Genomic DNA, 26,599 nt, shown 5'->3' with positions numbered 1-26,599 from the left:
TATTATCCGTCCTATTTTAGTGATTTAAATTGTTTATTTTATAAATTTTTAAGTATAAATTGTTCATGAGAAAAATTATATTGATCTATAAAATCATTTGACTGTAATTAGTGGATTTTTTTTTTTTCCTTTTTTAAGAATAATCTCCATACAAAAACCTACTAGATAAATTGGTCCTAAAATGAGTCAATAAACTGAAATTATACATTTTCAATCCACAATAAAAGTCTCTCTCACAAAACAAAAGCCTTCTTCGCTTGCTAAATGAAGAAAGATGGATCGTGGACACATCATTAGGCAAATAAGTATTATTAGTATTGTTGATTTCCTCATATTCTAATCTAATTCATCTACAAAATGATTATTACTCACTAACAAGAAGGCATGAATAGCTGGCAAAAGAGCCTTTGAGTGATTTTGTGGATTATTAGTAATGTTGGTTCTAAAGTCTAAACCCTATCGTCCTAACAAGGGGGCAATGGACTTGGTCCGTGTAACCTAAATATTCCACAAACATATAGCAACAAAAAAGAAAAAAGGCAATGTAATTTTTTTAGTTAAGATTGAATAAATTTATTGGCAAGTGCTGTTTCTCAAATAATGAAATGTCTTTACACATGAATAATTTTGCTAATTGTTTTAAAAATAATAATAAAAAAGAAAAAGTGTATCTCACAGTCTATAATGACTTGTATATAAGAGTCTTGTTACGAGTCTTGTTATGTATAAACCTATGTCCTAGGAGGTGTGATAAAATTGCCAAAATGAATTATTTTTTCATGAATAATCAAATAATACCCTTTATTTGTGAGATAAGGCTGACTTAGGCCATGTTTGGCAAAGACTATTTTTTTTTTGCTTTTTGGGTTAAAATTTCCAAAAAAGATAAAAATATTCTAAAATAATTAATAAGACAAAATATCATACCAGACTCATAATCATTTCACTTTTTCTCTCACAAACATCACATCTAATTACAAAAAAAATCCAACAATCTTCTGAAATATAAATATTTTAGCCTACTAAAATAACCAAAAATTAAAATAACCTATTGTACTAAAATAGCCAACTTCCCAAACACCAACTTAATTAAATAAAACCTCTTAGTAGTAATTTTAACAAGTGGATTGTTTATTTACATTTGTTTTGTTGATTTTTCTAAATCGGATTTTAAAAAAAAAATCAGAAATTAATTTTAAAAAAATACAACAAATTTAGTTTTTTTATTTTATAATTAGAGATATCGAAACTTGATACAGACTGTGAAAAAGCACAATAATGAAAAATATACATTTTAATATAATAGAAATAATAATATTATTTTTTCATTCATATAAATAATGAATTATTGATGAAAAAAAAAACTCAATGTTATGTTTGAATGTAATTATGTTTGAAAGAAAAAATAAAAAAATAAAATGATCACCAATCAATTAAAAGTCATGGAGTTCAGCCATTTTGGGTTCGTTTGGTTTGTATTTCTGAAAAAATTTTGGGAAATTTTCTCTACAAATAAGTTTTTAAAAGTAATCAAACCAAACAAATTTTTTCAAAAAAATTTCTCAAAACTTGTAAACCAAACAAGTTTTCCAAACAAATCTCTCTCTCACACACATCAAATCAATCACTTTTTCCAAAACTCTCTCTCAAAATAATTTTCTAAAACATCTTTTGAAAAAAACCAAACCAAACAACTTTTCGTACTTTTTATTTTTAAAACACATCTCTCAAACACAAACCAAACATACCTAAAATGTCTCAAGTATTAATCTAAATGTTTATATTTTTGAAAAAGTATAAAAAATAATTTTGGAGGCGAGCTTGCTAGGGTCACCACGTTCGTCATTTTATTACACGGGACACGTGAGTGACACATAAGCGCGTTGTCAATCACAGGTTACCACGTTCGTCATTTTAGTACACTACAACTTACAAAGCCACGGTATCCCAACAAACAACATATAACGGAACAGTAGCGTTAATATTTTAATGACCAAATGACCAACACATCTTCATTTTATTTATTTATTTATTTATTATTATTCATTATTTATCAATCACAAGAACAAGGTTTCTACATAGAAGTTCCCTCAATAAAAGTGCATATATCAGTTCAAATAGCATGTTGACTATCAGTATATTTTGTAATTTTAAGAATGTGATACATCATTTTTTATTTAAAGTTATGTTGGATCACATTTGAACAGAGATTTAAAAAAAAATGATAAGTAAAATATAATTTTTATTTTATTTTTTTAAATTCCTATTCAAATTCATAATTTCAATACTATCTAAAGCACTTATACTTTTTGTTTTTAGACAGTGAGTCTTGTAACATGTCTTTATCTACATGTTAACATTTTTTTTTAATTTAATGTATAATTTTTAAAAATTTATTAACAAATACCTTAAAACATTTGTTAATATTGAAATCTAATAAAAAGTGTATTAAATTTGTAGAAGATATTTGAAAATTTAATAATAAGTGTCTTAACATCTACTCATATTTTTATCATTTTTTGTGTTTCATAAACACTAGTAAGACATTTATTTATTTATTTATATATAACTGTTGTATTTTTTTATAAATAAAGTGACATGGTAGTAATCGAATTGCATACCTCGGAATTGCATTTGGTCTTGGCATTCAACTCGTGCAATGGGATGGATATTCTATTGGGGTATTATATTATATTATATTATAGTATGAGATGGAGATGCTTTTATCAATTTTAAAAATATTTTTCAGTTGCGATTCGTAACTCGAAACTCACATGGCTCAAATGGCCCAAGTTCTATATACACCCCCATATTTTTGTGCACCCCCATTTATTTGTATAACCCATCTCAATTTTAACCAACACATTTCATTTTGAAATAATTAAAAAATATAAAAAAAAAAAAAAAAAGAGAACAAAGTAGAGAGAGTTCTCTCTCTCATTTCATTTTTGATTTGTGCTAAACTTGGATTTTTGACGACAAAAAAAAAAACAAAAACAAGAAAAACAAAAATGGCAAATGGTGAATCAAATAAGGAAGAGAGATCATCATCAGCAGCAGCAGCAGCGAAGGTGAAAGAGTTGAATGAGTGGCTACCAGTGACAGCTTCAAGGAATGGGAAATAGTGGTACTCTGCTTTTCACAATGTCACTGCCATGAAGGGAAAGCAAAATTGAAGGCAAATCTCAAACCAAAGACAACAAACACATCACAAATTGAAGGCAAATCTCAAACCATAACACAAATTGAAGGCAAAATCCAACCCCAAACAGTCACAATTGTCTAATTTCTACATAAATTGAACCCCAAACAGTCACAATCGATTTTAGGTTTACTTCAGATTCCTTTTCTTCTCGTAGATAATGACGATTAGGCTGCTGGGGTAGGTCACGAGTTGTTCAAATCTATAAATCGTTGTTTGTCGTTCGTTGTCTCAGTCCATCGTTCGCTCTCCATCGTGGTTCGTTCTCCTCTGTCGTTCTCAATCCGTCGTTCTCTTCCTCAGTCTGTCGTTCTCCTCTATCAGTTTGTCGTTCTCAGTCGATATGAGGGAGATGACAGAATGAGAGGGCTGAGGGAACACAAATGTGAGGAATGAGAGGGATAAGTGTTTTTCACTTAAGAAATAGCAGATGAAAGAGAGAAGAGGAAATGACAGCAGATCAAAGAGATAAGGAGGAGAGAAATTAGTGTTTTTCGGGCCATTTTTGAGCCAAATGATTCGAGCTACAAAGCTTTTTCCAATATTTTTCTTACGACCCTGCTACGTAGCTCGAATCTGTGGCTCGACACCAAAACGACGTCGTTTTGTTGTCTTTGTTTTTTTTTTTTTTTTCTTTTTCCTGGTTTTTGTTGCAGAAGGAAGACGAAGAAGAAAGGTGGAGAAGAAGAGAAGGAGAAGAGAAGGGAAGAGGAGGAGGAGGAAGGAGGAGGACTGGAGGGGGCATATTCACAGGGGGAGGAGGAGGCGGAGGTGGGGCCAGAGGTGACGGCGGTGGTGCTGCGACGATCGCTGGTGCTGCGGCGACCGGCGGCGGCAAGGCGACGGCGGTGGTGATCTCCTCTCCTCCTCTTTCTTTCTCCCTCTCTCCTCCTCTTTCTCTTCTTCCTCTCTTCCCTCTTCCTCTTTTCTCCTTTCTCTCTGTCTCTGTCTTCAAATTCGAGCCATTTTTTGAGCCACAGATTCGAGCTACCAATCTTTTTCCTTTTTCTTAGATGCTTTTAACATAGACTTGGGGGGTGATGGGACGATTTTAAAGTTTTGAAAATAATTTTAAAAAAAATTTAAATTATATAAGCTTGCCTTTTGATATTTTTGCGAATTTAATATCCATCACCAAAGATTTTTTTAGATAAAAATTAAATTTATTTAATTATTTATTTTTTAGTCTTGTTAATGACAAATCTAAACATTATTAATAAAAAATATAAAATGTCAAAATATTTATAATTTCAATAATATTTATTTATGTTAATATAATTTTTTTTTACAACCATTAACAAATTTTTTTTTTTTTTTTAAATTTTTAGATTGATACATTAACAACAATTTTAAGAACTGTTTTTAACATTTTCTTTTATTTTCTTGTAACATCTGATTTTGCATTGTAGAGAAATAAGAAAATATTTGGCTCAAACAAATTATTTGCCAAATATTGATCTCTTAAAGATGAGGTAGGTAGGAATAATATTTTTATTTATATATTATTACTTTAGAAGTGGTATAGTGACGATAGATGAAAATAGTAGGAGAATGGACAGACCTAAATTGATATAGACGAATATAGTAATAGATATATGAATGTTCTTAATTTAACTAATCAAGTGATTGTTGATAGAATCGAATGAAAAAGAAATAGGGAGATTTACCAATAAATCCTATTTGTTGATATTATAATCCAATTAGTCCCAAATGTTTTTTCATGCTCCATTTAGTCCTGTTTGTTGTGAAAGGACCCAATTGCCATTAGTATGTGTGGATTTTTCATGTGATACATGGCTTGCGCGTGTGTCACAGATCAGGTAAAATGGCATGAGATTTGTCACGTGTCACACATTTGGCTGTTACGCACTTGAAAAGTTTACCAAGGGTTTTTGTAGAGAATGCTTGTGGGTTTTGGTTGCCACGTATTCCACCTATTGAAAACCCATACCCATTAAAAACTCAACCCGATTTAAGCATCCACATCCCCACACACAGTGAAGTGGAAACGTAACATAGGAAACCCTCGTTTTTGCGATTTGCTTGGATTTCGAAATTGGGATTGACCATATATACCGTTCGCGTGATTTGGGGGGAAATTATAAAGATTGAGTGGGCAATTTCCGTTTGTTGCTGTGATTAGTTGGGCCACTGTATTTGTGACAAGGCAGATCGTGGACGACGACGAAACCCTAGTGTTCATATTTCGCAGTCCTTGATTGTGGCCGTTTAGCTATGGCCGAAAATGGTATGTGCCATATCTTTTTGCTGTAATTTTTGTGTGACAATGTGGATTGTGAGTGTTTGATTATTCGGTTTGATTACCCGATTGGAAATTTTTTTTTTTTTGTTTGCCTTCTTTATTTTGGGGTTGTCTGTGTCGTTGATTTGTTATGTGTGTTGTGATGCTTTTTTTTTGTGTGTTGGGGTGGGTTGGTGTTGCTGATGATGTGGGGAAGGTTGTACTTGGTTGTGGGTGTAGGGTTTGTGTGGGGTTCGTGTGTGTGGCCTGTGTCGGTGTAAGTGCTGACAAGTAGTTGGCATGTGGGGAAGTAAAACTTCGTTGGGACCACACAAGTGGAAGACAATGGTGTGTGGTGGGGCTGGGATGGGCGGGGTTTTGATTTTTTTTTGGGGTGTGTGTTACTTTCTGACGTGGTTTAGGGTTTTTTGTTTTAGGGTTGTGTGTGTGAACGTGATGTACATATGTGGGGTGTGGGGATGTGGGATGTGGGATGTGTAATGGTTTTTTGATTTTAATTTTTGTTCTGATTCCTGTTGCTGGGATTTGTGAATCTAATTGTGAAGTACCTGTGAGGTGATGATGTGAATGACTGTCGTGTTGCTTTTCTTTGTGAGATGATTGGTATGTTGTTGTGAAATGCGTGTCCCGCATGTTTGTGGTCTGTAATATGGGTGTGGCGTAGAGTTCAAATGGTGTTGTTGACAGTAGTAATGCTAGTTATGTTGTTTGTGTGTAACGTATGTACGGTGTAAAGGGTGTGTGTTTTAGTTTTTTGGTGAATGACATGAATGATTAGGGGTTGGTGTTAGGTTTGCCAGGCATATCAGGTTGTTCATCTGTGTTAACTGTGGGAATTTTTTGTTGATGCTAGTAACGTTGGTTGTGTGGAACTTATGTATGGCGTAAAGGGTGTGTGTTTTAGTTTTTTTGGTGCATTACATGAACGATAAGGGGTGGCTGTTATGTTTGTGAGGCGAATCTGGTTTTTTGACTGTGTTAACTATTGTTTTTTGTTGGCAGAGTGCAGAAGGGCAAGTAGTCCGTGGACACGTTCATGTGAACGGAGAAAGGCTGATGATGGTAATGGTTCAAAGGGGAACAACCTGGGTGTGAAAATGCAGGGGCGCATTTTGTTCAAGCAGGCGAAAAGGGTGAGCAATGCGGTTGGACGAAAAGTGGCTGAGGATATAGTAGCACCCCCCCCCCCCCCCCCGCAGCAGACACAAACGCGGATGAACTTTCGTTCGAATGTTGCTGGGATAGTTAAACTTGTGCGTGAGGCAAATTTGAGGGACGCACACTTGAAACAGTTACGGAAAACACCATTTTGGATTATGATTGAGGCGATACACATGAACAATTTGAACCATAACGAGTTTAGGAAGTGTGATGATCTTATAGCCAAGATTATAAGATCATACAATCAGCGAGATAATGCATTCAACATTGGAGGTGTCAGTGTCAAATTCGGGAGCAGCGACATCAGGTTAATATTTGGTTTGCAGTGCGGGAAACGGCGTTTAGATTTGTCACCCGGACAGCGGCCAGTGTCGGACTTCATTCAACGTAGGTGTCGTGACGCTGCGCGCCTGACGTCGAAGTTGGTTAAAACATTATTTTTAGAGGCTTTGAATGGCAAAAAGAAACAAGATGAAGAAGACACAGCGAAGTTGTTGGGGCTGTACATGTGTGGGAAGCTTTTTTTCTCTAACTCTGGGGAGACAATCAGTTGGGCTTTTGTGCGTTACATGAACGACCTGAGCACCGTTAGGATGTATGATTGGACTGGAGCTATACTGACAACAGTGATGGCGTCAATCAAGGAGTTTCATCGTACCCCAGGGAAGGTGACAGGCTGCGTGGTTGCGTTGCTGGTATGTGTACATCTGGGCAGTAGTTAGTTATTGAATGTATGCAATTTTTTTGTTTTCATTTTTGCAATCAATAAATGCCTGATTTGTTGGTTTCTGTTTTGTTGTTCATGTAGTATTGGTTTTGTGAACATTCGAACATAGTGGAGCCTCAAACCGACAACATGTTTCCGAGGTTCCTGAAATGGGACATTGGGGCATTAATGAATAAAATTCAAGGGGTGGATTTGGCTGGTCCAATTGGTTTTCAGGTAACTTGTTGCGTTTAGTTATGCACTTTATTACTAAAGTTTATACTAGTGTGAATAAGATGTAACTATTTATTATGATGTGTTTTAATTATTTGCAGGTTAAAGTTGACCGTTTGAGGTCTTTTGATTATGAACGTGAAGTTATGGGCACAGACATTGAGGCGGAGGAAGATGGTTTCACAGATATCAATGGCAGAGGTGAGGACTGTGACGCTGTGGACGAGCATTTCATGGCAGAGGGGACGAGAAAGAATGAAAGTGATGACCAGGTGGTGCAGGGCCGCAAACTTGATGTGAAACGGTTCACAAAGCATGTGGATCGCAATTCCGGTATTGAAAGGGATAGTAGCCACAGATTAGAAGAGGCGCTAATTGCAGTCGCAGAGCTTGAAATGCAAAACAAAAAGAAAGACAAAATGGTGTCGTCGCTTGAAGAAGAAGTTGTTGGTTTGAAGAGGAAGATGGAGTTGCAAGCTGTTAACATAGTAGGGGGATTTGAGTGTGTGGTGAAGATGAAAAACGATGAGTTGAGTAAGTTGAAAAATGAAAATGACGAATTGCGGAAGAGAGTGTTACTGCTTGAGGACCAATTGGAGGACCGTGATGTGCATGACGTAACGCAAAGGTTCCGGGAAGGCGTGGATATTGGGAGTAGTGGTGTGGTTAATGTGGGGCATGATGGATGTGATGGTGTTATGTTATGTGATGTGTCACCTTTGCGTGTATTACCACAGCATGGACGCAGTGGTGACGAGGGGGGGTGGACAATGTGGCGGAGTGCGGACCGGGGATGCTGCGTGGTCATTATGGTAGCAGTAGTTATGCTGCTGAAGGTGAAGACTTGACTAGTGATGTTGAATGTGTTGCAGGATTGGGTTATGTAAATTCATATGTGCGTAAAATCAAGAACAAAGTTAAAAGGGAGCGAAAAATGCCTGAGTTTGATTACCCACTGTTGGTTGGGCGTACTAAGAAGACAATCGGAAACAATTGTGACGCAGTGGATGACAGCAAACATGACGTGCATAATGCAATTATTGATGTCAAAGCGGTGGTGTTACCTGAGAAAAAATGGTCTGGGTTTGATTTGAATAACCGGTTGGGGGTTTGGAAGATGATGACAATGGATGAGAAGGCCAGAATCACCAAAGCATATGAGCGGCATGGTGATGGGTACGTATTTATTTTGAGTGTTATTTGTGTTGTTTGCATTCAATTGTAAATTTGTATAATTTACGTTAGTACTATGTACAGGGCGGTCATGTGGGAAGACAATATGAATGGCGTTGTGGTTTATTTCAGTGATGTGAAAAGCCTTGTACGACAGAGCTCCATGCGTGGGAATGTAAGTTTTTAAATATAGGGGTTTTAATGTTGTATTCCCTATTCATATATTTGTGGTTAATTTCGTTTTAAACGGTGGCATCATGACAATTATGTAGTTAGTACAGCATTATTCAGAAAATTGGTTATGGTGGTTGGTAGGTTGTTGATGCGTACGTGGAGTTGTTGAAGACCGACCAGTTGAGGATGTATGGTGACAATGAGTTGGTGGACAAGTCATATTTTTTCAGTAGTGTGTGCCTGGTGAGTTTGTGGTTTATTTATTTATTTGTTTTTTGCTGTTGGTGTTGGGGTGGTGTAGTAATGTTGGATGACAATGACTTATTTGTAGGACGTGGTGAAAAGTAATGACGTGCGTTCAATAGGAAATTATATCCGGAAGAATGTGTCTGCAGGGAGCGAGTTTCGTTTCATGCATTTTCCAATGTGTCATCTTGGGCACTGGACGCTTGTAGTGTACGACACTGAAGATGGTAGTTGGAAGCATTATAATCCGATGAGGCAACGTGGGGATAGGACTGATGTGCACCACACCGAAGCTCTTATGCTGGTAAATAAGTGTTACCATTATGTTTGTTCTGTAAATTGGTTGTGGTTGTGTAGACGATGGTTGGTGATTTGTTTTTGTGGTGGTTTAATTTGTTAATTTTATTGAATTACAGAAAGAACGTGTGTCAGATGTTATGAAGCAATCGTTACGTCAGTTCGGACAGGATGAGCAGAGCATTGAGGCAAATTTCAGGCATCCATTAGAGGCTGTAACTAAGTGTCCACAGCAAAAACCAGACACGTAAGTAACAGTGTTGTTGTAAATGTAAGGGAACTGTAATGATGACAATGCTGTTATGAGTGGCACTGATTACATGTGCTTATTTCATGTGCAGGCTTGATTGTGGGGTGATAGTGTGTGGGATAATGCGACAGTTTGTGTATCGTGGCGACGTGGAGCGAACATTGCAAGGTAGTAATTGCAGTGTGTTGCGAGCAAACATGGTTAAGTATTTCATCAACGATCCGACCCGGGGGCTGAAGGATTAGATGTGTTTGGTCTGAAACGGTGACGAGAAATAAATCGGACGCAGCATTTTCTGGTTTTTGTATTTGGTTTATGCAACTTGTTTGGTTTTTTGAAACAACATGTTTGTTGGTTTGAACTTGTGGTTTGAAAATTCTGGTTTAGAAAATGTTGGACATATTTTTTGTGGGTATTACGTACTAGTCGTTGTGGATAACATTTTACGCATTTTGAATGGAAAGTATGGTATGATTTGCAGTATGATTTTGGTTGTTTGTTTGGCCTGTTGCTTCATGCGTTTGTAGGTAAGGTTGTGTGATTGTATTTAAAAGTTGTGGGACTGAGTTGTGGGCAGAGATTGTGTGCCGTTGATGTGCACGTAGTAATAGAAGTTGGGTCTCGAAAATTGAAAGATATTGATGTATAGGCATGGTATATATGCGAAAATTGTAGTCATGGAAAAGATGGAAAACGACACGACTATAGGCCGAATGATGGTTATGCGGACAAAATTAAAAATGGTCCAAACATGGTTGTTAGCAGGGAATTCTGTGGTGTATTTATTATCTGTGTGTAATGTTTGCGGATGTGGTCACATCATGATAAAATCTTGCAACTACAAAATGAATTATGGCGTATGTCCTGAAATTAATAGCACTACAATACGAAGCAGATGTTAAAAATACAGTGACGAGGTAAACAGAGTAACGCATTAAAAATAAAATTGTTCATTAAATCTTCACTTTGAATGACGTCATATAGAATTGTGGAACATCCACTTATTTAATAAGAAAACTGTGAAAGTTTATTGTCAAAAATGCGAATCAGCGAATTATGTGTAGAAGCTAAATTGGTTCCTTGCACGTTTTCCTGTTGTGGTTACCCATGCGTTGACAACGTCCACACCGAATTTGTTGGACTTGTTCCCCTTTGGAAAGCATGCGTTTCTTCTTCGGCCTTCCTGGTGGGCGTTTGACAGCTGGAGGATGTATCACAAAATCTGCTGAGTCAAATTGTGGTTTCTCTACAGTTGGAATGGGGGTTATGTTTTGTGCATATGAATTCTGGTACTCAGCCACATGATAGTAGGGAATAACTAACTGGTACAGGTCTAGACCACTGTTTCGGATTGCCACGACTGCATGAGCACATGGAAAGTCGTTGATTTGCCACTTGAAACAAGAACATGTACGTTTGCCAACATCGACCATGACGGATGGAAAAGAGTGAACCTCATACACGTCATCGTTTGATTGGCTTACGAGCCACGATCTACCTTTGTTGTATGCTTTGACCAACCGAGATTCCATTTTGGGACAAATAGCACCTGCCCACGCATTTGCCTTACGTCTCCGTTTTGCCATCTGGCGCATAATTTTTCCCCGGATACTATCAATCATTTGAGTTATTGGTAGGTGGCGTGCTTCCCGTATCCATGAGTTAAATGATTCAATGGCGTTGGAACTCATCTCACCGTACCGTGAACCTCTGCTTTTGAAGAAGGATAAAATGTGTTAGTCAAAAAAATAGGCAATGCGCATGCATGACACATGAAATATGAACTGTAGGAATGTCGTGTGTGTGCGGGAAAGGAAGGAAGTAATTACGTACTAGAAGTAAGCATTCGCCCAGTAATATGGGGGTAAATCTTTTAAGAAAGCAGGCACAACCTTACGTCCACAGTTTGTGAACTCTTCCATACTCTGGTTGAATGCAGCCACAGTCGGAGCATACGCACAGGCACGAAATTTAGCCAACATCACAGACCGGTATGAACTGTTCACATAACGTAACTTGTCTTGCAAGTTACGCTGCAAATGTTGTAAGCAAAACGCATGCTTCGCTGTGGGGAATATGATGGGTATTGATTCTAGTAACCCCGCATGTCGGTCAGAGACAAATGTAAGTGTTCTTTGCCGGTTTACGACGTTTGCGAGGTGTTCCAAAAACCAAGCCCAATTTGTGGTGTTTTCAGAATCAACAATCGCAATGGCAACGGGGAATAAACCTGCATTTTTAATTTGTTTGTCAAATAACCAATCTGTGTAGCATAACTTATGAACAATTGTTATGACGGTCTCCCCAATGTGGAACAAAAAGTGTCCTTCCTAGCAACAATGTCAGTACAGTTGCCACACATCAATATAATATATAAATAATTACCACATAGTAATACCTTGGTTGCCATCCTTCGCAGTTGCAGCTAGCAAGTTCCCCTTGAATTTTCTTTTTAGAAAAGTCTCGTCCAAGAAAAGCAATGGGCGGCAATGGTTGAACCCGTCGATGCATGCTTTGAATGATATGAAATACCGTATAAAACGGTAGTTTTGTTCATCATATTCAATGTCGATGTAACTCCCAGGATTATTTTCCATTACTACGCTACTATACCATCGTAGTTGGTCAAATGAAATGGAGTGTGCACCGAACATTTCACCACGAGCTTTTTCTACACCTAACCATGCAACTCGGTAACTAACCTCCAATCCGTAATCTTTTTTCAAGTCATACACAACATCAGTAGGCCTTGTGAGTGGTTTATCACGTACCCGTTCACAAATAACATCGGACACCAGATCGGAACCAGCCCTAGGGTTTTTGGGGGTCCGTACAGCAACACCACAAGTGTGCTCGCTGTTCCACTTACGAAGGTAGAAAAATCCATTGGCATTCAATACACGTGCATGTACCAACCACATGCATCCTCTCGATTCTCTCATCGTACATACAGCTGTGATTCGAACAGAATCGTTCTTCACAAATTTGAACAGAAAGCCACACTCAACCGCATACTTGCGAAGAACATTTCGAAATTCAGATGCTCCACCTTGAAAACTTTGACCAACATGTTGAATCCCATTAGCCCATGGAGCAGACAAAAAAACCTTATCAATGTGAGGGCAGAAATTTTCCAATAAATCTTGTTCGTCATCCATGTCCGAATCATCACACACCCCCGCTGTGTGACACGGGACAGTCTGCATATTATGAACCGGGCTGCCAGCATTGTCAGCGTCGCGTGACTCTTGTAATTGAATGATGACATCGATGCATTGCAGACGGAAAGACCGTGCAAGAAATACCATGTTTTCCACGTCGACATCATTATGTAATATGAAATTGTTATAACCTGGTATCTTGAAGAACAAACACACTTGGGCCGGTGTTAACCCAGGAAACTTTTCGCACACACAGTTAACCATGTCATCAAACCGAAATGGAGCTTGCAAATTAATTGCGGCATTAACATTTCCATAACAACAAATTAACATAACCTGTGTGTCCATCCCCCTATCAAGATTACCACGTGCTTCATCAGGACCAGAAAAACCCTAAACAATACACACCCACACCAGAAAATATGCACCCACACCAGAAAACCCACAAAACACTATAAAACCAGAAACAATACACACCCACACAATAGAAAAATCGAACAACAACACATACGTCTGCAACACATAAACCAACCCCCAAAAATGCAGCACACAACCCCCTCACCCACCGGCTGAACAGAACCCCCCTTACACGAACATGTAATGCGGCACACACCCACAACGGAAGCAATTCAAAAAACAGAGCATACCAGCCTAACACAAAAAATCAAGGAAAAATTACCAAAAATCACCCCAAAAAATGCACCACATAAACCCCCACCCTCACCTGTTGTCGTTCAGTCAAAAACACCAACACATACAAAACTGCAAATGCTATACAAATAAGAAGACATACCTTTCAACCAACGGAGAACCGACTTCCGTTAAACTTTCTCAATCAGTTCGTCACACAGCCACCGTAAATCACTGACCCACACCACTAACAACCCTAAAGTCGCATAGGCTGAAACGTCTCAACAGGTAACATTGAAATATCAACTGTTATACCCACAAAATCTGCAGTCCCACGTGATCCCCAACAGAATATGGAAACATAACAATAATGGGTAAAACTGTCCACACAGTTACACCAAATATGGAAAATAGGATCAACAAGTAACAAACTTCCCCACTAATAGGACTTACCTGAACAAAAGAATAAAGTTGGGACTAATTGGTTTAAGAGTTTGTCAAATAGGATTTATTGGTAAATTTTCCAAAGAAATATTCATATAACAAATCTCATTTAATGACGCTTAAGATTTGATTTGATTTGGTTTGGTTTATATTATTCGGAAATGCTACAGACCCCCACCATTTTGGCACCCCCAGCACCCCCAGTGCTACATGGGGGGCTGCCAATGGCCAAACACAAAGAAAAAAAAAAAAAAAAAAACAATTTTTTCAACCAATCACAATAGACCCCAGCACCCCCACTGGGGGTCCCAAGCTTTATTCTATATTATTATTATAAAAGTATATTCTTTATTTAGACAATGCAAAGAAAGAGGGAGGCCCCTTCTAAGAAATTGTTAAACAGTTAAAATAACGCCGTTAGTATGAAACATTTGCCCGTTAAAATCCTCGAGTCAAAGAACACCCAAAGCCAACGGCTATAATTTCGTCTCTCTCTCCTCTCTATTCTCTCTGTGATCTACACTTGTACATTCTACATGCATAACCCAAGAAAAAATCGGCGAGAAGACCGGACCCTTGAAACAACAGAGAAGATCACACCACCAACAATGCGAATTGAAATTTTTTTGCTTCAATTAATCGCCCAATTAATCGCCATCTCTGCAGCATCTCATTATAAGCTCACATTCTTTGGCTCATTCACTTTTGGTTCTTTCCCTCGGTAAGGATCCACTCTCTTCCATTACAGTTGATCCACATTAAGACCCCCACCCAACAATCTTGATTTTATTACATTGGTGTGATAATCTCTCAAAAACCCTGTTTTGTTAATCTTTTTTTGGTGGGTGAGAGGAAGAGTTCGAGTTGTTTGAATCTGAATCCTCTTGTTGGAGGTTGAAAAGCTCTCATCTTTAGAGCTTCTTGATCTTCAACACCTCTGAATTTGGAGGTGTGTTTGGTAATTCTGCATTGGAGACTTTGAGGGCATTTCCTATATAAATTAGGGTTTGCTCTTTGGGTTTCTGAGCAACCAGAATGGATCTCTCAGCTTTGAAACGTTGAATTCTTTCTGGGCTTTTGTTTTCCTTTGTTATTGTATATAGTTCTTTTTTCTTTTTTAAATATATATTTTTTTGGGGATTTTTGCATTTGGGGCTAGAACAAGAGTCTTTTGATCATTAGGATAATAAATTCAGTTTGATTGAGAGGCCTTGTTCGATCTGAGTTGGATTAATAATTCTATCAACCGGTAAGTTAATAGTTTTTTTGAAAGATGTAAGTTGAATTAGTCAAAAAGGGTCCTGAGTTTCTGGAGGAGAACTAAAATTGTACAATGTCAGTTGCTGATGTTGCTTTGAGTCCGGTTCCCAAAGAGTTGGTACGATCTTCTGGTTATCTTGATAGCCAGTTAGGTCTCTGCTCTGACGAATCGATCATAATTTACCTCATTGTCGCCGGTTCTGTGATTCCCATGAGGGTATTGGAGTCCGATTCAATTGCGTCAGTGAAACTTAGGATCCAAACATGTAAAGGTTTGGTAGTGAAGAAACAGAAACTAGTTTTCCAAGGCAGAGAGTTGGCACGAAATGATTCCCTCGTTAAGGACTATGGTGTCACTGAAGGGAATGTTTTGCATTTGGTTGTCCGTCTCTCTGATCTCATTATCATCACAGTTAGGACTGCCTGTGGGAAGAAGGAATTTGAGTTTCAGGTCGATCGTTACAAAAACATTGGATATCTCAAGCATCGAATTGTCAAGAAAGGGAAAGGCTTTGTTGATCTCGATGATCATGAAATTTATTGTAATGGCGAGGAGCTTGAAGACCATAAGAGGCTAATTGATGATATATGTAAGGACACAGATGCTGTGATTCACTTACTAGTTCAGAAATCTGCAAAAGTTCAGGCCAAGCATGTGGAGAAAGATGTTGAACTCTCTGTTGTGGCAGCTAATTGGAAAGAGAGGACAGATGAAGGACTACACGAAGGAGAGAACCGGTCCATTGAACTTCAAGTTGAACCTGGGAAAACACCGGTTAGAGATTTCATGTTGGAACCTGTTCTTGTTAGTCCAGAGATCAAATTGCCTAAAATGATATGGGATATGATTAATTCTACCATTGATGGACTGGAGAGAGGCAAACAACCTATCAGATCATCTGAGGGCACAGGAGGAACTTATTTTATGCAAGATGCATCAGGCAACAAGTATCTTTCGGTCTTTAAGCCCGTAGATGAGGAACCAATGGCTGTGAATAACCCTCTGGGGTTACCCTTATCATCGAATGGTGAAGGCTTAAAGAGGGGAACCAAAGTCGGAGAAGGTGCATTTAGGGAAGTTGCAGCATACATACTGGATCATCCTAGGAGTGGCCAACGTACGTTATTGGGTGAGGTTGGTTTTGCTGGTGTGCCACCAACTGTTATGGTGCAGTGCTTGCATAGGGGATTTAATCATCCAGATGGGTATGAGCATGCTCTAAAGAATGTTAAGATCGGGTCATTACAAATGTTCATGAAGAATAATGGATCTTGTGAGGATATGGGTCCTCGGGATTTCCCTGTGGAGGAGGTCCATAAGATCAGTGTGTTTGATATAAGAATGGCGAATGCAGATAGGCATGCTGGGAATATTCTGATGAGCAGAGAGGGGGAAGAGGGGCGGATTGTGCTTATTCCGATTGATCATGGCTATTGTTTGCCTGAGAATGTAAGTGTTGCTAGTCTTTTGTTTATGTTTACTTACCTCACTTTAAATGTTCTATTATTACTTGCCACATTAGCTGCATGCAGTGCATTTGAATCGATCTTCTATGCCCTCAGTGGCATTGATGATGTCAACTATTCTCTTTCTGAACCCCTTGGGACTGAGGCGATGAGACTAATTCAATACAAAAAATTCTCTTCATAATGCTATAAGTTTTTAGGATTACTGTGATGCCAAATTCATTCATAGATTTTAACATAATAGACTGACATTTCTTTTTTCTTGGCAGTTTGAAGATTGCACATTCGATTGGCTCTACTGGCCGCAAGCCCACCAACCTTACTCTCCCAACACCATTGAATACATAAATTCGCTCGATACCGAACAAGATATTGCACTTTTGAAATTCTATGGATGGGACCTTTCCCTTAAGTGTGCTCGCACACTCCGTATCTCCACCATGCTTTTGAAGAAAGGGGTAGAGAGAGGACTCACTCCCTTTGCCATTGGAAGCATCATGTGCAGAGAAACGTTAAACAAGGAATCGATTATTGAGAAGATTGTTCAAGAGGCTCATGATTCCGTTCTCCCCGGCATGAGTGAAGCTGCATTTCTTGAAACCGTCTCCCAAATCATGGATTTCCAGCTTGACAAGTTTGCTAAATAATATTAACCTGATCTATAGGTGTTTGTAACTGTATGTACAGATCGAATGACCAGTCCATTTGGGTGGACTGCAGATCGTATCCGAGGTGGATGGCTTCCTCTATTCTATGTGGGCCTGACACTGTTTTATTTTAAATTTTTTTCGGTTTATTTCTGTTCTTTTTGACTAATTCTTGGATTGCCTTGAGACATTGAACAGAAGTTAAAATCATGAATGAGAAAAATATTATGGATTTTGGATTTTGCTTAAATATTAATTCACTTGGATTTTGGATTTGGATACATGCATACTTTATTGTTCCATGAATTTTGGGAATACCTAGTGCAATATTGGTGCTTGGGGCATTTCAGATGGTGGATAGCTGAGATCAATACGTTGGTTTCATGTTCATGGATGAGTTATTGAATTCGAATGATGCTTCGATTTTGTTGAAGAGATGCATGTTTTATCTCACTCTCTCAAGGCTTTCTTCCTTGTCTTCATCCCTTGTTTTTCTTCCTCTTCATCCCTTTCAATTTGTCAATAGATCAATAAGGTCTCTGTTTCTTTTTCTTTTATATATTCACCATATGGATGGTTTCAATCCATGAAATTCAAAAATACAAAATTTCCCCCCTAAGCCTCTATTTATGCATTTTCAACTAACCTCCTCTAACTGCTACTCTAACTACTCACTAACCATCCTATATTATACTTATTTAGATAATTTCAAAATAATAAAAAATTATTGGATGCTTATCACGTGTTTATATTTTTCACTAATCATCATACATTATACATAATCATATTTCTCAAATATATAATATAAAATTATAAACTATACATTTTCCCTCAATCATAACACGTATGGAACAAATGACGGTGCTCGCACCCAAAAATTACTCACAAACAACCCCTAAATGTACAAAATTCAAAGTCCAGCCTGAGAGGAGAGCTCATTTGAAGGTGAATTCAAAAACAAAGAAAACGTTGTCGATAATCAATAAAGAAAATAAATTTATTTAAACAGAAAATATTTGGTACCCAACTTCACAATTAATGGAGTGGCATGGGATGGGACTCGTATGTGTGAGGATGGTGGATTTGAATAATTATCGAAACAAAAGCACAAACCAACAGTTGTATACATGATGACTGACAATCAATCTAAAAACAGAAAAAAAGAAAAAGAAAAAGAAAAATAGTACTAATTTAATCTAAAGCTCTTCTTCAGGTATGCTCTCAAGTACTCCATCATTAGTTTTAAATAAGGGTACTGGATTAGGTATCGATATGGGTGATACAGTCTGAGAGGAATCAACGACACTAACACGATTCTGGGGAATTTGTATGAGCTCACAAGCCACATCCTTGAACTGAAGAACACCTCCGTCTTTGCATTTTGACAGCAACCGCGCCGCCTCCTCTTTCGTCATCAAAACTCTCACTTTCATCCCTCCACTTCTACTGCCACTGCCACCGTCGCCATGGTGGTTTTCTCTCTCAATATTTTTCTTACCATCTTCTTTTTGAAGCAGTGGTTTGGTTGCTTCACCTTCTTTAGCTCTTTTCTTGGGCTTTCTTGGTAGTATTGATGACTTCTTGTCTAACTCATCTCTGTATATGTAGTTTTGCTTGCTCTGTTTCTTGAGTTTTTGTTTTGGGTCAGACCTGGTTTCAGTGAAGTAGGATTGCAAAAGACCCAACATTTTTAGAGAGAGAGAGAGAAAGAGAGAGAGAGAGGTGGGTTATGGTGGTGAATTAATGTAGAGGTGAAGGAAGATGGAGTGTGGAGAGAGGGTATATATAGAGAGAGAAACAGAGTAGGGGTACTGTTGCATAGAGTGCAATTTGGGCAGAGAATAGATGGGCCGCTTTTGAGATGGGTACACCTAGGGAAATTATAAAATTTAAAACGTGGTTTTCAACTCATTTTTTAAAGGAAAATGCTTGAAAGCATTAAAAAAGGATCACTAGAGGGAGTATTAATGATGTGGCAGTGGGTCTCGCTCACTTTCTATGTCTTGTTTTTATTTTTTTATTAATTTTTTTGCCATTCCCAATATATTAGTGCTATTAGTGATGTATTTTTTAGTGGTCTAAATCATTGTTGTTTTTTAAAATAGTAACGATCCTATAATTTGAAACTTGTGTTATTTTGGTCCATGAGTTTATAAGTGTGACATATTTGATTCTAAATTTTAAATCTTATTTTAAATAAGGATAATTAAAAATATCATTTGATTTTTAAGGGTAAAACTGTAATTTTGATAAAATATAACTAATTTGACAAAAATAAATATCAAAAAAATATTTTGAAATTTTTAAAAATTATTTCTACCCACTAAAGATAAAATTATGTAAAATTGATAAATTTTTAGATATTTATGTAAAATTGATAAATCTTTTAGATATTTATTTATTTATTTATTTTACCAAATTAATTTTTATTATGTGTTTGTATGATAATCATGTAATGGGAAGTTGTTAAACTTTTAATGTGTAATCGATACATTTAATATATGAAATATTTTTAGTTTTGAATTTTTTTTTTGATTTAATGGATTAGCTTAATAATGATATTAAAGTTGTTGCCATATTTGAGTTTTGAAAAAATATAAACTAATTTAATGAAAACAAAAACAATCACCTATTACATAATTATCATCAAAAAACATAATAAAAATTAATTAAAATAAATAAATAAATGTATAAAAGATTTATCAATTTTACATAATTTTATCTTTGGTGGATAGAAATAATTTTTTAAAATTTCAAAATATTTTTTTGACATTTATTTTTGTCAAATTAGTTCTATTTTATCAAATTGACGGTTTTGCCCTTAAAAATTAAATGGTATCTTCAATTGTTCTTATTTGGAACAAGATCCAAAATTTATGGTCAAATAAGTCACAATTGAAAAGCCAATGACCAAAATAATACAAGTCCTAAACTATAGGGACCGTTAGCGTAATTCACCCTTTTTAAAATAAGTCAAAATGTCGTCAAAATATCACGTCATATTTTTTTATATTCTCTAATTATTCAACATAATATTTTATTTATCTATTTTTTTCATCAATTACTATATTATAAAATATTTCGTATTTATATTTGAAAATTATTAAATAATTACCCGTATGTTACGTATTTATCTATCATACGTTAGTGGAATTGTGGACCATCGTCAAGTACACGGCAAGGCTAATAGTCTTTGTAAGTACTTTCTTTCCATCCAAGCACTAGTGTTAGTGCTTTAACATTGCACAAAAATAACCCATTAAAAATATCACCACTAATAGCACTAATACATTAAAAAAGTAAAAAAAAAAAAAATACAACTCCAAGACCAAAACATCACATCATTAATGGCGAGACCCACTGCCACCTAATTAGTGGGAGCACTCATTAGTGCTCCCAAGCATTTTTCTTGCACAAAAATACTAAGATATGGTTTGAGAATTGGATTGGTTTTTTAATTTTTTAATTTTTTTTTTGACTATTTTAACTTGGATCTAGAAGGTTTGATTTGGAAAGAATTTTTCACTTTTATTTTCCTTGTAGGGTTAACTTAATCCAATCAGGACCCACCATGAGTTTTGAAGACCTTGGGAAGCTCCAGATTCAAAAAAAAGAAAAGAAAAGAAAAGAAAAGTTCGTGAGTAAAATAGTAAAGTATTTTATGTTTAAAAAAGAAAAAGAAAAAGAAAAAGAAGTAAGTATTCTTTTATTTATTTATTATTATTTGCTAATATTTCACACAAAATTTGTTTGCATATGTATTCACTAAAAGTATTAAAATGCTTACACAGATTAAAATATAAAGAAATCATTATAATTAATAAAGATGAAAAAAAACCTTGTCTCTATGATTTTTAGTTTAACAACATTCAACTTACCAAAAAAAAAAAAAAAAAGAAAGAAAAATCTGAAGTCATAATACCTAATAAAAAATGAACCAGCTGCAGTAAAATATTACTTAAACACTACCTTGCTTGGTTCCCATTTTTTAAAAATAGTTTTCAGAAAATTTTACTTTTTTATTTTTCGTGTTTTTTTGTTTTTACTGAATTTTTTTAATATTTTATGCAAAATTTTTACTTTTTAAACACGTCTAACATAAATACACCTAAAAAGTAAAAAAATTATAAAAAAACTTTTAAAAATTCACTAAATACCAAAAATACAAAAAAAATACAAGAATTTAGTAGATTTTTTGTATTTTTATTTATTTCTTAATTTTTTAAAATATTTTTTCACAATTTTTTTACTTTTTAGATGCATCTAAGTAAGGTGCACCTAAAAAAGTTAAAAAAAAAATGTTTAAAATTTTAAAAATATTCATTAAAAACAAAAAAATACGAAAATCAAAAAACTCAATTTTCAAAAAACTTAATTCATAAAACTCAAACCAAACACAGTGACTAGTTTTGCATTTTTAACTATAAATTTACTAATTAAGCTTACATAATTTTACTTATCTATCATATATTTATTTTTAAATTGATAACAAAACTAATCCTACTGAGCCATTAGTTTAGATTTTAAACCTGCAATAAGTTGAATTGGGCCTTTATTTTTGGGCCAACTAAAAGGGCTGAAAATATTTGGGCCTATATTTTAGTCAAATTTCAGAACTCAGGTCTTATTGGGTCTTGAACCCGAACACCACGAACACTTCAGTTATTTCATTGGTCATTTCGTCATCATGATTCACGAGATGGTGAAGTATAAAATTGTTAATTAACTGAACCCATAAGCGCATTTATCGGAGAAGTGAGCTGGTCAGATCTCTTTCCCATTGTATTAATGAAATTTTTTAATTTTTGGAGAAATACTGATCCCGTTTAGTAGAATTGCGGAAAAATAATTATAATTTATACCTTAATAACTTATAGCTTATAACTGTGAATATAAACTGATTTTTGACTTATAAATTAAGCTTCTCCTCCCTCACTCAAAGAATAAGTTGATTTTTGACTTACAAAAAGTTATAAGTTATATTGTTAAGCTGAACCAAACATATCAAAATAATTTAAATTAAGCTAAAAGTTGAAATAAACTGGAAATAAGACATACCAACCAGGGTCATTATACCAGTGGGATCATGGAGAAATTGTTATATTAAAAATGAAATTTTTTATGATGTAATTCTGACACATAAAAGGACTTGTACTATGCACGTCGAGAATTTGTATTATACTTATAGTGAAATTAGATTATCATAAAAATGTAAATAATCTTTGACGAAACTACTACTTTAATGTTTTCAAGCAAATGCTTTGTGATCTACACTCTCTTTTAGGTCCCCTGTTGAGTAATTTGTGGGCATATTGGCCGAAGATGTGTGAATTCTTCCAAGTTTTAACGGTTGGGCTTAGTGATCACATTTTGGAGTTGATTTGGTGATTTGAATTGTTTAGATAAATCATTAATTAAAATATTTATGTAAAAATTTAAAATAATTGAGTATCAGACTTTGTTTTAAGAATATGTTGCTAGGTTTTTATTCTTGGCAATCCCGTTTGACAAAAATCCTTTAAGTTATATTTGTTTTCGCACTTTTTATTTTAGTAAGGTTATGAGTTTTTAGATGCGAATTCAACCCGAATTGTGCCTTGTAGAGAAGTTTGTGATGTTAATACTTTCAAAATTGCTACTTCGCTGATTATGACGGGGATCGAGCTGCCCGGTCAGCTCACGGGGGTCCAGGGGGCAGCACCTAGGCGGGGTCGAGGGCAGCGCCCCCGAAGCAAAATGCAAAATTACATTCAAAGTTGCCTGTCCGCCCTTGCTCGCTCGAGCGAAGAAGTCCTCGCTCGAGCGAAGGCTGCGTCTGTGTGAAAGCCTGAAAGAGATGAATGTATGCTTGAGCGAATGGTGCGTGGCTCGAACGAAGCCACTTATGGAAAACACGCGTTTTTGGTTCCTCGCTAGAGCGAGAGAGTCTTCACTCGAGCGAGCATCGCGATTCAGATTTCTATAAGTACGTGATTCAGTCAGATTTTAGGATTACTTCTCCAGATCTTCTTCTTGGGTTCTAGGGTTTATATCTGGGGATATTTTGCTAGTTTTCTTTGATGTTTTGATTGAGTATTCAACTCATGGTTTAAAGAGTATACATCAAAGGATTATTTGCTTGTTATACACAAAAGAGAGAGTTGTTCTTCGGTGGATTCTGAAGAATTCGAGCCTGAAGCTTTGGTGGATTCCGAAGTGGCTCATCGTCAAGACAATTCCGAGGTGAAGACGGGGTTGAAAGAGGCACATAGAGGTTGGTTCAATTCGGGCGTGGATTCGCTAGGTAATTGAGAGTATACTTGTGCAATTCCTTTATATCTTCTTAGTGGATTGTTTTGTGGTTGTTTCCCGTGATTTTTTTATCAAAATTGAAGGTGTCCAATTGTGGTTTTTTCACATAAAATCTTTGTGTCGATTTGTCTTGATTGTTTGATTGGGATTGTTATATACTACTTAAAATTGATACATAATCACAAATCAACACCTAAGGGATTTCTAAATTTTTCACTTGGTATCAGAGCCGGTTGCTCGTTTGTTTTTTAAAATTTTTGAGCGAGATCTTGTTTGATTTGTGATAATAGATTCAATTCGTGAGAGAAATTTATAGTTCGACCACCCCTACTTGACGAATCCAGTTATTCTTTTTGGAAAGCTCGGATGAGATCGTTTTTGAAATCTATAGATGAAAAAGTTTGGCAATCTGTCATGAATAGGTGGACCGAACCAACAATTACCGTTGATAGAGTAACTTTCCCAAACCAATTGATAAGTGGGACACAATTGATTACCAAAATAGTAGCTGGAATAGTAAAGCTATCAATTCTCTCTTTTGCGCTATCACACCTGAAGAGTTTAGTCGTATTTGTAATTGTGAAGTTGCAAAAGAGGCTTAGGATATCTTACAAACTATTCATGAGGGCACTCCTTCTGTTAAACGCTCAAAACTTCAAAGGCTCACGTCTAATTTCGAAAACCTTTCAATGAAAGATAGTGAGACCTTTGATGAATTTTATGCGAAGTTGAGTGACATTGTAAATTCCAGCTTCAATTTAGGTGAAAAAATACCAGAATCCAAAGTTGTGGGAAAAATTTTGAGATCCTTGCCCGATCGGTTCCAACCAAAAGTTACGGCTATTGAGGAGGCTTAAGATGTTAGCAACCTCAAGCTGGATCACTTGGTTGGAAATCTCCAAACTTATGAGGCACATAAGAATTTCAAAAAGAAACAAATAGATATTGCTTTTAGTAGTACTCATAGAGTTGGAGAGGATTGTGATGAGGATTGTGAGATAGATTCCAAGATTACGGCTGCTTTTATTAAACAATTTAAAAAATCTTTTTTGAAAAAGAATCCTAATCTTTTGGAATCTACTCATACCTATAAATCTAAAGGCAAAGATAAACTCAAAATTAATTCTATAGCCAAGAAGGAGAAATGAAAGATACAAGGGAACTCTGAAAGAGTCCAATGCTATGAATGCTAAAGATTTGGCCACTTTGCTTTAGAATGCCCCACTCGTTTGAAGAAGAAGAAAGCCCTCGCCATCACTTGGGATGATGAATCAGAATCTGATAAAGATGAAAGTGACAACGAAGATCAAGGTGAAGAGGGACATAAACAATTCCTTACTTTCATGGCGGCTTCCGAAACTAAAGGACGAACAGAGTATCCGAAGAGCCTGGTTGAGAATGCCACTGATGATGAATCCTCGGGAAATGATGATGAAGAGCTTGAGTAAGCTTATGAAAAGTTGTATAAGGAATCTCTTAAGTTATCCAAATTGAATGAAAAACTCACTACGAAACTCATAACATGTGAAAGTGAGAATGTGTAGACACCCCATTTTTGACCGACCTTAAGACTCAGACGTCACCAATTGAGCGCTCGCTGATGATGCATATTGTGCTCGTTCTGAGGTTTCAGAGTCTCGGCTGCGAGCCTTGCCTCCGGACTTCGGGGCTCTTTTGTGCTTTGCCTCGGTTTGTGAACCAGGTCCTGTTTTCTCTGTTTTCTCTTCTCGAAGGGAGGGAGAGGTCTCATAGACCATCTCTCAGTGGCCGTAGGCTACGTTTCGTGGTCATAGGCCATTTTTCCCGTTTGGAGCCCAGTTTCCGGTTTTCGAAGCCGTCGGCCGTGTGCCTCGGTTCGGGACCGCTTAACTACCTCCGTTTGCTCCGATTTTTGGCACACACCTTGTTTCCTCCCTTTAGAGGGACACTGTGGCCCGGGAGACCACCTTCGTGGTCATACGCCACTTCCAGTGCCTAACAGCCTATTTTCGGGGCCCTACACTGCGCGTTTTGGCCCTTGAACCTTCGTTTTGCATCCGTTTTGGTCCATTTTTGGTAGGGACCCTATTTTCATTGCTAGGGAGGTGGTAGTATGGTGGGAGGCCACCTTTTCTCCTTGGAAATCGGCTTTCTCTTTTTCTCTCTCCGCTAGCCAGTTTTTCTGACAGCAAGCTGGTTTTTCTCACTTTTGAGCCACAATTTCTGGTTTTTCATACCACCATTGTGTTGTGCTCATTTAGGAGGCCACCAATATGGGTAGGTCGACTAGTAATTCTTCTTGACCCTTTTGAACCTTGCTAAAAAGCTGATTTTTCTCTCTCCTGGGTCACATTTTCTGGTTTTCCACCATACAGCCGTGTTGTACTCACCTAGGAGGCCACCAATCTGGTATGGCCGACCACCTTTTCAACTTGACCTTTTTGACCCCTGGTCGGCCGACCAGGGGGAGTGGCCGGCCGACCACCTTAACTAGTCGGCCTACTTCTTGCTTTTTGATCTCTTTGAGTGTAAGCCAACTGTGCCAGCTGGAAGCCTCAGAAGTGATCCTCCATACATGGAGGATCTTTGAGCTTGGTTTGAAGCTTCTTAGAGAAGTTTTGGCCTCTCTTCTCTATAAAGGGAGGCCTCCTCTTCTATTTGCAAGGGTTAGAAAAAACCAGCTGAGGCATATACATACAACTCTCCATATCTCTCTCATCCAAGCTCAAAACACCGTTGTTCTTGGTCATTTACACTACACCTCATAGTCTACCACCTCCACCATCCATTCCATCACTTTAGGACTGATTTTCAGGGGTTAAAGGTTCACCAACTTGGTCCAGAAGTTGCTGCATTACTGTGCTACAAGGGTAAGTCTCCATTTCCCATTTTCTTCCATTATTTTGCTCCATAGATTAGCCCTATTTGAAAGCATTTCTGGGTTTTGTTATAAACTGTAAAGTGTCTTATTTTGAGCTCCTCTTGAAGTTTGATTAAGGATACTTTTCTGTTTG

General features: G+C 36.7%; 3 protein-coding genes across 3 annotated transcripts; 2 read left to right on the top strand and 1 right to left on the bottom strand.

The window, feature by feature from the left end:
- Positions 1-3,011: 3,011 nt before the first annotated feature.
- On the top strand, positions 3,012-9,951 carry LOC114289495 (uncharacterized). Its single transcript, XM_082895699.1, has 11 exons — positions 3,012-3,124; positions 6,319-6,356; positions 6,468-7,321; positions 7,435-7,569; positions 7,668-8,259; positions 8,439-8,742; positions 8,824-8,914; positions 9,055-9,156; positions 9,245-9,463; positions 9,576-9,703; positions 9,798-9,951. Exons 1-11 carry the CDS (start codon positions 3,012-3,014, stop codon positions 9,949-9,951), a joined length of 2,730 nt encoding a protein of 909 aa, XP_082751825.1.
- Positions 9,952-10,773: 822 nt separating this feature from the next.
- On the bottom strand, positions 10,774-14,122 carry LOC114287312 (uncharacterized). Its single transcript, XM_082895698.1, has 5 exons — positions 14,114-14,122; positions 13,813-13,950; positions 12,105-13,260; positions 11,540-11,936; positions 10,774-11,419 (listed from the first exon to the last, which is right to left on the bottom strand). Exons 1-5 carry the CDS (start codon positions 14,120-14,122, stop codon positions 10,774-10,776), a joined length of 2,346 nt encoding a protein of 781 aa, XP_082751824.1.
- A 268-nt stretch (positions 14,123-14,390) lies between these two features.
- Positions 14,391-17,565, top strand: LOC114283655 (phosphatidylinositol 4-kinase gamma 2). Its single transcript, XM_028226523.2, has 2 exons — positions 14,391-16,651; positions 16,938-17,565. Exons 1-2 carry the CDS (start codon positions 15,275-15,277, stop codon positions 17,313-17,315), a joined length of 1,755 nt encoding a protein of 584 aa, XP_028082324.2. The 5' UTR covers positions 14,391-15,274; the 3' UTR covers positions 17,316-17,565.
- The last annotated feature ends 9,034 nt before the right edge of the window (positions 17,566-26,599 follow it).

The sequence above is a fragment of the Camellia sinensis genome, chromosome 11 (assembly GCF_055761805.1).
Source record: "Camellia sinensis isolate YWXY chromosome 11, ASM5576180v1, whole genome shotgun sequence".
Taxonomy (NCBI): Eukaryota; Viridiplantae; Streptophyta; class Magnoliopsida; order Ericales; family Theaceae; genus Camellia; species Camellia sinensis.
This window is presented reverse-complemented; position numbering and strand designations above follow the sequence as displayed.